Source organism: Eschrichtius robustus, chromosome 1 (assembly GCF_028021215.1).
Source record: "Eschrichtius robustus isolate mEscRob2 chromosome 1, mEscRob2.pri, whole genome shotgun sequence".
Classification (NCBI taxonomy): Eukaryota; Metazoa; Chordata; class Mammalia; order Artiodactyla; family Eschrichtiidae; genus Eschrichtius; species Eschrichtius robustus.
The window spans coordinates 147981336-147993725 of NC_090824.1; the positions used below are offsets into that span (position 1 = coordinate 147981336).

Sequence of the window (12390 nt, forward strand, 5' to 3'; positions counted from 1 at the left end):
ACATTATCATTTTCCAGATGCAAGAAGCCAGGGGAAGTGGTCTCCCTCCAAACTCCCTTTTCTCCCCAGATAATGGTAAGGCCATTCTGGTCCACTTCAGGAGGAACCACTTCTTAGGTGTTACTGAAGTGGAGATTACCCTATGTTAGGAAATACTTTATAATCAATGTCATACCCTCCCATCTATGCGAGTCCTTTTCAGAAATCCACTATTCCGTGCAAGTGCTCATCACACCGTTACATGTTACAGGTTTAATTTTTCACTAGAGCCATAATCACAGTTTTTACTTTGACCCTATAAAGTTGATAAAACTAAATGGATAGTAAAATATGCTTTCAGGGTACAACTGGCTTAATTTTGTGCTGAGAAGCACGTGCCATTTCAGCCATGTGCGGTGCCCTTGGCTCTAACTGATTTAGATGTGGTACATCTGAACCTGCCCCATTAGGTAAGGAGGGACCTTCTAGCAAATACATTCCCAAAGGAATATGTTTAGTCCTTCTCCATTATTTGCATTTTTAACAGGGACATTTACTTAAAGCATGATTTGACATTCTCTGCCTTTTTGGCAAGACAAGTCCACATAGGCTCCTTGACACCGTTTTACTCGACCCTGAGTTATGTCTGAATTGTGAGCTGGGGCCCTGGTGAGGAACCTGTGTCTGTGTTTCAGAGCGTATCACTCAGGTGAGAACGGACATCTACGTCACCAGTTTCGGCCCGGTGTCTGACACGGAAATGGTAGGTGCAAGGCGCGGCCCCACCCAGACCACTCTAAACCCTGAAGGCACTGGCCCAGGGCCTCCTCTCCTTGAGTTATCACCTGGTTGCCTCCCTTTGCACTAGGAATACACCATAGACGTGTTTTTCCGACAAAGCTGGAAAGACGAAAGGCTTCGGTTTAAAGGGCCCATGCAGCGCCTCCCTCTCAACAACCTCCTTGCCAGCAAAATCTGGACTCCAGACACCTTCTTCCACAATGGGAAAAAGTCCATCGCCCACAACATGACCACGCCCAACAAGCTGCTGCGGCTGGAGGATGATGGCACTCTGCTCTACACCATGCGGTGAGCATACTGAGTCGTGCCCTGGGCTGCGGGGCAGGGGTGGGGGTGGGCGGGGCCGAGAGGAGATGGGCTGGTTTGAGGATTCTGTCGTGTGTGTGATGGGTATTTTTTACCTTTTGACCTACCTATACTGATGTCCATGTAGCTTATTTCTTCGGGCTGCTATGGGTTCATAGTATTTATCTATATTTGTTTTTTGATTCAAGATCAAGGGCATCTTTGTGGGTTTTTTTTCTGGCTGCGCTGGGTCTTTGTTGCTGCACGCGGGCTTTCTCTAGTTGCCGTGAGTGGGGCTACTCTTCGTTGTGGTGCACAGGCTTCTCATTGTTGTGGCCTCTCTTGTTGCAGAGTCCAGGTTCTAGGCACTTGGGCTTCAGTAGTTGTAGCATGCAGGATCAGTAGATGAAGCGTGCAGGCTCAGCAGTTGCAGCTCACGGGCTCTAGACAGCGGGCTCAGTAGTTCTGGCCCACCAGCTTAGTTGCCCTGCAGCATGTGGGATCTTCCCGGACCAGGAATCGAACCCCTGTTCCCTGCATTGGCAGGCGGATTCTTAACCACTGCACCGCCGGGGAAGTACAGATCAAGGGCATCTTTGGAAGAGTGACCCAGATAATGTAAGTTAGGGAAATTTTATTTTAAAAGAAATTTTATTTTAAAAATCTAAGGAGAATACTTTTTTGTTGCAATTGTGCAATGCTTTTGACGTTTTAAAAGTCTGTTTCTTGTATGGTTTGATAACATTTCAAATGCTGAGGTTAAAATTTAGTATTTCTCATTTAAAATGATCATTAGTCATTTTTAAAAAAAAATTCTGAATTATTCATTACATCTGAGTAAATCAATAAATTGACCAGTCAGAGAGACTCCTTTATAGCTTTTCAGGTTCCATGGTGGGCCTAAGTAGACTTTAGAAAATATTTTTTAAATTACCAAAAAAGAAAGAAAGAAAGAAAAAAGGCACTAAAGCCAAGTTTAAAAAAAAAAAAAAGCACATGCATTTATGTAGCTGTTATTGGAATTTCTCTATCTTAGTTACAATTCTTCACAATAAACTTTATATTTAACAGAATAATCATAGTGGAAAATAATATTGATACAGTCATCTTCAGAGGCTTCATGCCCTAACATAATTTTGAGGAACGCTTTGGCACATTGTGTCCCAAACCTGTTTGACAACAGGTCTCGATTTATAACAACCCAATAAGGATTCTGATCAGTGATCTGTGCACACACCTTGGCATTTTGTTCCAGTACTCACTCTTCCCTTTTCCCTACATTGATCTGGAAGGTGTTTCACACATAGATGGAGACAGGAGTTGTGAACATCACATCAGTGTCCGAGACAGTGCCTTCTCCATGCAGAGAGTATGTGAAAAGCTGAGAAATGTCTTTAGGGTCAACAGTTAGTCCTTTGTCATCATCTATGGAAAAGGAAGCCTGGGCAATGAAATCAAGAACACTTTGTTCAGCCCTGTGAGCAGAGAGCAGGTATGGAAATGAGTTCCACATCCTGGAGGATGCTGGGGGTCACCACAGTGGGGGCACTGTGTGGGCCTACCGTTCTCCGTTCCATTCATAGAATAAAAATACCCCCGGTCCCCATGGATGATTGCCCTTGATTCACACCTGGTTCCTATTCTGCAGAGATCAGTTAGGTCCATCGCCTAAGACAATGGGATGCTTTCATCCCATGCACAATTGCTTGGACAGGATGGTGAGATAAACCCCTGGTCTAGAAGGAGAAGAGGCAGCAGAGGGGCCTCTTAATGAGTGTCTGTGTACCAGGCAACTTCACAAACACAGACAGCCCTTCAGTCCTCAGACAGCCCAGCCAGCTAGGGGACACCATTTCCATTAACCAACAAACAGCTTGAGGCTCAGAGATGTTTGGTAATCAGCCCAAGGTCACACAACTAGAGAGGGGGGCAGCAGGAATTTGAGTTCGGGTATGAGCAATTTCCTTGTTTAATCCACCACATTTGAAAATTGGAGGGATGCAACATTATTAGACATATAATGGCCTTTGTCTTACCTTTGTTAAAGTGTCATGTGGAAGATGGTGAGACCCAGAGCAACTTGTCAGCAGTAATTTGTCCCTGTTTATGTAGAGGAAGCCTGCTGCTAATGAGTTGCAAAGTTGATGACCAATTTTCTTTTTCAGTCTTATAAAACATTTGGAAAGTGGAAATAGTTCCACTTGAAAGTGTTAGGAATTTTAATATGATGGAGCTATAGCTGTAATTTGATAGCATTTTAATCTACTGATTTAGCAAAGACAACAAAATGGCAATAGGAATTAACTGGTGATAGGACGGATCACACACACAGCCCCATCCAGGCCCCACCCTGTCACTGAGCGCCCAGAGGAGGTACAGCCTTTCTGTTTAGCACCTGGGTCACTCCTGCCAAGCTTTATAAAAGCAGTGATATACTTTGACCCAGTAATTTCTACGTAATGTCCATCTTAAGGAAATAATTAGGAATAAGGACTAAGCTTTATGCACAAAGGTTTCTATTGTCATATGGCTTATGATACCAAACATTGGAAAAAATATAAAAATTCCATACATTCTTCAACTAAAATTATATTTAAAAATTTTTATTCAGACTTTGGACCTACCTAAAAAGATGGAACATGAACATGAAGAACAAACTAGGGTTCACGTGATGCACTTTTAACCTGAGACAAATGTTGAGAAATGTCTGAAAAAGTACTGTTAGCAACTTCTAAAAAGTAACTCTATAGCGATTATGGTACATGGGAGGGATTCATTTATGTAAAATCTCCACCATGCTCCAGAAATCATTTAAGGTAGTATTCAAAAACACACACAATTCAGATGGATGGAATTCTTTAAATAGGTGATTCCCAAAAAGCCAAGGGAACATAAGCCATTGATGCCATTTGCTCCCAAAATGTCTTTTCTAAAAAGCCTTATTAGGTGCTTGCCTGGAAGTGATCTACAATTTCAGTTCTGAAGAACTTTCTACCACCCGTGTGTAATCTGTTTACAGGATCTAACGATAAAAGTCACTAGCTGTTCAGGGTAAGCCCAAAGAAAGCGACAGACATTTCCTGTTGGACTGTCAAGCAGAGGACACATAAAGTACCAAGCAGTTTCTTCCAGGATGTTCTTGTAGCAAACAAAATGATATGTTTTATAGAACCATCCCCAGAGTTGTGCTTCGGATGTCAGGCTGGTGGCCAGGCATCCTCAAGGGGACCCTCAGCACAGCAGTCTCCCCTGGTCATCCTCGGCAGAGCTGGAGAAGGAAGAGGCACAGAACCCAGAGCCTGACTTCAGTCCACCCAAGGACTGAATGACTGTCTTTCTGGCCAGGCTTGCTAATTGTTTGTGTTTTTTGCTGGGTAGAACTTTAGGTCATCATTGAGTAGCAGCAAGTTCTGATTTCACTCCCAGCAAGCCCAGGCAGTCCTGGGTGACCACATCTCTCAAGGCACATGCCAAATCTCATGACACATTTTCTTTATAACAAGTGAGCTGGGAGATAGTGACCAGCTCTCATCTCCATTTCCTCCACACCCTTGGAAGGTGCAGACTCTTGTGAGGACCACCTTAGGGCTTATTCCCCTGGCCTTTGGGTCCCTGGCAGAAGAGCCAGTCTCTCTTACTTAGTTTCTGGTGTAGGAAACCACAACAGGCAAGAAAGGAATTACTAGAAGGCAGGCTCTGCTAGTACAACACAGTATCAGAAAACCTGACTGCTGTTCCACCCAGGATCACCATGTCCACGCCTGTGGGCAGACATTTGAGAGTGCCGGCGACTGTGCCATCATGGATAATAGAATGCCCTGCACTTGGGAAAAGAACACTGGACAGAGTGGGGTCACTCTGCATTGTCACTCTGGCACACTATGAATTCCCCCATGCTATTTTTATTTTGAGAAAGGCATATTTTATGATTGTTTACACCCCGTTTAGATTTTCATTATTAGTGAAAAACACTGTTTTGAATTGGGGTGATAGGAAGAGAAAAGAGCATGGATTTTGGAGTTAGGCTCACTTAAGTTCGAGTCTGGACTTTGTCATAGAGCGGTCATGAGTACTTTGTTGTTTTACTTTAATCTCTTAGAACCACTATTTGTTATTGTTTGTTTCTTCTTTTTTTAACATATTTGTTGGAGTATAATTGCTTTACAATGTTGTGTTAGTTTATGCTGTATAACAAAGTGAATCAGCTACATGTATACATATATCCCCATATTCCCTCACTCTTGCATCTCCCTCCCACCCTCCCTATCCTACCCCTCTAGGTGGTCACAAAACACCGAGCTGATCTCCCTGTGCTCTGCGGCTGCTTCCCACTAGCCATCTATTTTATATTTCGTAGTGTATATATGTCAATGCTACTCTCACACTTCATTCCAGCTCACCCTTCCCACTCCCTGTGTCCTCAAGTCCATTCTATACGTCTGTGTCTTTATTTCTGTCCTGCCCCTAGGTTCATCAGAACCTTTTTTTTTTTTTTAGATTCCATATATGTGTGTAAGCATATGGTATTTGTTTTTCTCTTTCTGACTTACTTCACTCTGTATGACAGACTCTAGGTCCATCCACCTCACTACAAATAACTCAATTTCCTTTCTTTATGTGGTTGAATAATATTCCATTGTATATATGTGCCACATCTTCTTTATCCATTCATCTGTCAATGGACACTTAGGCTGCTTCCATGGCCTGGCTATTGTAAATAGTGCTGCAATGAACATTGTGGCACATGACTCTTTTGAATTACGGTTTTCTCAGGGTATATGCCCAGTAGTGGGATTGCTGGGTCATATGGTAGTTCTAGTTTTAGTTCTTTAAGGAACCTCCATACTGTTCTCCATAGTGGCTGTATCAATTTACATTCCCACCAACAGTGCAAGAGGGTTCCCTTTTCTCCACACCCTCTCCAGCATTTATTGTTTGTAGTTTTTTTGATGATGGCCGTTCTGACTGGTGTGAGGTGATACCTCATTGTAGTTTTGATCTGCATTTCTCTAATGATTAGTGATGTTGAGCATCCTTTCAAGTGTTTGTTGGCAATCTGTATATCTTCTTTGGAGAAATGTCTGTTTAGGTCTTCTGCCCATTTTTGGATTAGGTTGTTTGTTTTTTGGATATTGAGCTGCATGAGCTGATTGTATATTTTGGAGATTAATCCTTTGTCAGTTGCTTCATTGGCAAATATTTTCTCCCATACTGTGGGTTTTCTTTTGGTCTTGTTTATGTTTTCCTTTGCTGTGCAAAAGCTTTGAAGTTTCATTAGGTCCCATTTGTTTATTTTTGTTTTTATTTCCATTACTCTAGGAGGTGGGTCAAAAAGGATCTTGCTGTGATTTATGTCACGGAGTGTTCTGCCTATGTTTCCCTCTAAGTGTTTTATAGTGTCTGGCCTTACATTTAGGTCTTTAACCCATTTTGAGTTTATTTTTGTATACAGTGTTAGGGAGTGTTCTAATTTCATTCTTTTACATGTAACTGTCCATTTTCCCCAGCACCACTCATTGAAGAGGCTGTCTTTTCTACATTGTATTTCTTGCCTCCTTTATCAAAGATAAGGTGACCATATGTACGTGGGTTTATCTCTGGGCTTTCTATCCTGTTCCATTGATCTATATTTCTATTTTTGTGCCAGTACCATACTGTCTTGATTGCTGTAGCTTTACAGTATAATGTGAAGTCAGGGAGCCTGATTCCTCCAGCTCCATTTTTCTTTCTCAAGATTGCTTTGGCTATTTGGGGTCTTTTGTGTCTCCATACAAATGGTGAATTTTTTTGTTCTAGTTCTGTGAAAAATGCCATGGGTAGTTTGATAGGGATTGCATTTAATCTGTATATTGCTTTGGGTGGTATGGTCATTTTTACAATACTGATTCTTCCAATCCAAGAACATGATATATCTCATCATCTATTTGTGTCATCTTTAATGTCTTTCATCAGTGTCTTATAGTTTTCTGCATAAAGGTCTTTTGCCTCCATAGGTAGGTTTATTCCTAGGTATTTTATTCTTTTTGTTGAATGGTAAATGGGAGTGTTTCCTTAATTTCTCTTTCAGATTTTTCATCATTAGTATATAGGAATGCAAGAGATCTCTGTGCAATAATTTTGTATCCTGCTACTTTACCAAATTCACTGATTAGCTCTATTAGTTTTCTGGTAGCATGGTTACGATTCTCTAAGTATAATATCATGTCATCTGCAAACAGTGACAGTTTTACTTCTCTTTTCCAATTTGTATTCCTTTTATTTTTTTTTCTTCTCTGATTGCTGTGGCTAAAATTTCCAAAACTATGTTGAATAACAGCAATGAGAATGAGCAACCTTGTCTTGTTTCCTGATCTTAGAGGAAATGGTTTCAGTTTTTCACCATTGAGAACAATGTTGCCTGTGGGTTTCTTGTATATGGCCTTTATTATGTTGAGGTAAGTTCCGTCTATGCCTACTTTCCAGAGGGTTTTTATCATAAATGGGTGTTGAATTTTGTTGAAAGCTTTTTCTGCATCTATTGAGATGATCATATGGTTTTTATTCTTCAGTTTTTTAATATGGTATATCACATTGATTGATTTGCGTATATTGAAGAATCCTTGCATTCCTGGGATAAACCCCAGATGATCATGGTGTATGCTCCTTTTAATGTGCTGTTGGATTCTGTTTGCTACTATTTTGTTGAGGATTTTTGCGTCTATGTTCATCAGTGATATAAGCCTGTAGTTTTCTTTCTTTGTGACATCTTTGTCTGGTTTTGGTATCAGGATGATGGTAGCCTCATAGAATGAGTTTGGGAGTGTTCCTTCCTCTTCTATATTTTGGAAGAGTTTGAAAAGGATAGGTGTTAGCTCTTCTCTAAATGTTTGATAGAATTTGCCTGTGAAGCCATCTGGTCCTGGGCTTTTGTTTGTTGGAAGATTTTTAATCATAGTTTTAATTTCAGTGCTTGTGATTGGTCTGTTTATATTTTCTATTTCTTCCTGGTTCAGTCTCGGAAGGTTGTACTTTTCTAAGAATTTGTCCATTTCTTCCAGGTCATCCGTTTTATTGGCATATAGTTGCTTGTAGTAATCTCTCGTGATCCTTTGTATTTCTGCAGTGTCAGTTGTTATTTCTCCTTTTTCATTTCTAATTCTGTTGATTTAAGTCTTCTCCCTTTTTTTCTTGATGAGTCTGACTAATGGCTTATCAATTTTGTTTATCTTCTCAAAGAACCAGCTTTTAGTTTTATTGATCTTTGCTATTGTTTCCTTCATTTCTTTTTCATTTATTTCTGCTCTGATTTTTATGATTTCTTTCCTCCTGCTAACTTTGGGGTTTTTCTGTTCTGCCTTCTCTAATTGCTTTAGGTGTAAGGTTAGGTTGTTTACTTGACATTTTTCTTGTTTCTTGAGGTAGGACTATATTTTGCTATAAACTTCCCTCTTAGAACTGCTTTTGCTGCATTCCATAGGTTTTGGGTCGTCGTGTTTTCATTTTCATTTGTTTCTAGGTATTTTTTGATTTCCTCTTTGATTCCTTCAGTGATCTCTTGGTTATTTGGTAGCATATTTTTTAGCCTCCATCTGTTTGTATTTTTTACCGTTTTTTTCTGTAATTTATATCTAGTCTCATAGCGTTCTGGTCAGAAAAGATACGTGATACTATTTCAAGTTTCTTAAATTTCCTATGGCTTGATTTGTGACCCAAGATATGATCTATCCTGGAGAATGTTCCATGAGCACTTGAGAAGAAAGTGTATTCTGTTGTTTTTGGATGGAATGTCCTATAAATATCAATTAAGTCCATCTTGTTTAATGTATCATTTAAAGCTTGTGTTTCCTTATTTATTTTCATTTTGGATGATCTGTCCATTGGTGAAGGTGGGGTTTTAAAGTCCCCTACTATGATTGTATTACTGTTGATTTCCCCTTTTATGTCTGTTAGCATTTGTCTTATGTATTGAGGTGCTCCTATGTTGTGTACATAAATATTTACAATTGTTATATCTTCTTCTTGGATTGATCCTTTGATCATTATGTAGTGTCCTTCTTTGTCTCTTGTAATAGTCTTTATTTTAAAGTCTATTTTGTCTGATATGAGAATTTCTACTCCAGCTTTCTTTTGATTTCCATTTGCATGGAATATATTTTTCCATCCCCTCACTTTCAGTCTGTATGTGTCCCTAGGTCTGAAGTGCATCTCTTGTAGAAAGCATATATACAGGTGTTGTTTTGGTATCCATTCAGTGAGCCTGTTTTTTGGTTGGAGCATTTAATCCATTCACATTTAAGGTAATTATCGATATGTATATTCCTATTGCCATTTTCTTAATTGTTTTGGGTTTGTTTTTGTAAGCCCTTTTCTTCTCTTGTGTTTCCTGCCTAGAGAAATTCCTTTAGCATTTGTTGTAATGCTGGTTTGGTGGTGCTGAATTCTCTTAACTTTTGCTTGTCTGTAAAGGTTTTAATTTCTCTGTCAAATCTGAATGAGATCCTTGCTGGGTAGAGTAATCTTGGCTGTAGGTTTTTCCCCTTCATCACTTTAAATATGTCCTGCCACTCCCTTCTGGCTTGCAGAGCTTCTGATGAAAGATCAGCTGTTAACCTTATGGGGATTCCCTTGGATGTTATTTGTTGCTTTTCCCTTGCTACTTTTTTTTTAATTTAAATTAATTTATATTTTTATACAGCAGGTTCTGATTAGTCATCCATTTTATACACATTAGTGTATACATGTCAATCCCAATCTCCCAATTCGTCACACCACCACCACCACCACCACTCCCAAGCCGCTTTCCACCCTTGGTGTCCATACATTTTTTCTCTACTTCTGTGTCTCAATTTCTGCTCTGCAAACCGGTTCATCTGTACCATTTTCTAGGTTCTACATATATGTGTTAATATACGATATTTGTTTTTTTCTTTCTGACTTACTTCATTCTGTATGACAGTCTCTAGATGCATCCACGTCTCTACAAATGACCCAATTTTGTTCCTTTTTATGGCTGAGTAATATTCCATTGTATATATGTACCACATCTTCTTTATCCATTCACCTGTCAATGGGCATTTAGGCTGCTTCCATGACCTGGCTATTGTAAACAGTGCTTCAATGAACATTACGGTGCATGTGTCTTTTTGAATTATGGTTTTCTCTGGGTATATGCCCAGTAGTGGGATTGCTGGGTCATATGGTAGTTCTAATTTTAGTTCTTTACAGAACCTCCATAGTATTCTCCATAGTAGCTGTATCAATTTACATTCCCACCAACAGTGCAAGAGGGTTCCCTTTTCTACAACCCCTCTCCAGCATTTGTTGTTTGTAGATTTTCTGATGATGCCCATTCTGACTGGTGTGAGGTGATACCTCATTGGAGTTTTGATTTGCATTTCTCTAATAATTAGTGATGTTGAGCAGCTTTTCATGTGCTTCTTGGCCATCTGTATGTCTCCTTTGGAGAAATGTCTATTTAGGTCTTCTGCCCATTTTTGGATTAGGTTGTTTGTTTTTTTAATATTGAGCTGCATGAGCTGTTTATAGATTTTGGAGATTAATCCTTTGTCCAGTGATTGGTTTGCAAATATTTTCTCCCATTCTGAGGGTTGTCTTTTTGTCTTGTTTATGGTTTCCTTTGCTGTGCAAAAGCTTTGAAGTTTCATTAGGTCCCATTTGTTTATTTTTGTTTTTATTTCCATTACTCTAGGAGATGGATCAAAAAATATCTTGCTGTGATTTATGTCAAATAGTGTTCTTCCTAGTTTTCCTCTAAGAGTTTTATAGTGCCCGGTCTTACATTTAGGTCTCTAATCCATTTTGAGTTTACTTTTGTGTATGGTGTTAGGGAGTGTTCTAATTTCATTCTTTTACATGTAGCTGTCCACTTTTCTCAGCACCACTTATTGAAGAGACTGTCTTTTCTCCATTGTATATCTTTGTCTCTTTTGTCATAGATTAGTCGACCATAGGTGCGTGGGTTTATCTCTGGGCTTTCTATCCTGTTCCATTGATCTATATTTCTGTTTCTGTGCCAGTACCATATTGTCTTCATTACTGTAGCTTTGTAGTATAGTCTGAAGTCAGGGAGTCTGATTCCTCCAGCTCCGTTTTTTTTCCCTCAAGACTGCTTTGGCTATTTGGGGTCTTTTGGGTCTCCATACAAATTGTGAAAATTTTTTTCTAGTTCTGTAAAAAATGCCATTGGTAATTTGATAGGGATTGCATTGAATCTGTAGATTGCTTTGGGTAGTATACTCATTTTCACAATGTTGATTCTTCCAATCCAAGAAGATGGTATATCTCTCCATCTGTTGGTATTATCTTTAATTTCTTTCATCAGTGTCTTATAGTTTTCTGCATACAGGTCTTTTGTCTCCCTAGGTAGGTTTATTCTTAGGTATTTTATTCTTTTGATGGCAATGGTAAATGGGAGTGTTTCCTTAATTTCTCTTTTAGATTTTTCATCATTAGTGTATAGGAATGCAACAGATTTCTGTGCATTAATTTTGTCTCCTGCAACTTTACCAAATTCATTGATTAGCTCTAGTAGTTTTCTGGTGGCATGTTTAGGATTATCTATGTATAGTATCATGTCATCTGCAAACAGTGACAGTTTTACTTCTTCTTTTCCGATTTGGATTCCTTTTATTTCTTGTTCTTCTCTGATTGCTGTGGCTAGGACTTCCAAAACTATGTTGAATAATAGTGGTGAGTGGACATCCTTGTCTTGTTCCTGATCTTAGAGGAAGTGCTTTCAGTTTTTCACCATTGAGAATGATGTTTGCTGTGGGTTTGTCGTATATGGCCTTTAATATGTTGAAGTAGGTTCCCTCTATTCGCACTTTCTGGAGAGTTTTTTTTATCATAAATGGGTGTTGAATTTTGTCAAAAGCTTGTTCTGCATTTATTGAGATGATCATATGGTTTTTATTCTTCAATTTGTTAATGTGATGTGTCATATTGATTGATTTGCATATATTGAAGAAATCTTGCATCTCTGGGGTAAATTGCATTTGATCATGGTGTATGATCCTTTTAGTGTGTTGTTGGATTCTGTTTGTTAGTATTTTGTTGAGGATTATTGCGTCTATATTCATCAGTGATATTGGTCTGTAATTTTCTTTTTTGTCGTATCTTTGCCTGGTTTTGGTATCAGTGTGATGGTGGCCTCATGGAATGAGTTTGGGAGTTTTCCTTCCTCTGCAATTTTTTGGAAGAGTTTGAGAAGGGTGGGTGTTAGCTCTTCTCTAAATGTTTGATAGAATTCACATGTGAAGCCATATGGTCCTGGACTTTTGTTTGTTGGAAGATTTTAATCACAGTTTCAATTTCATTACTTGTGAT

At 39.2% G+C, this 12390-nt stretch overlaps 1 protein-coding gene across 1 annotated transcript in view; it reads left to right on the forward strand.

The window, feature by feature from the left end:
* The window catches only part of GABRA5 (gamma-aminobutyric acid type A receptor subunit alpha5), a 94494-nt gene that overhangs the window by 15740 nt on the left and 66364 nt on the right, over positions 1-12390 (forward strand). The window contains exons 5-6 of the mRNA XM_068537478.1: positions 675-742; positions 848-1068. Of these exons, the coding sequence (XP_068393579.1) occupies positions 675-742; positions 848-1068 (289 nt within the window). The remainder of the gene's footprint in view (positions 1-674; positions 743-847; positions 1069-12390) is intronic.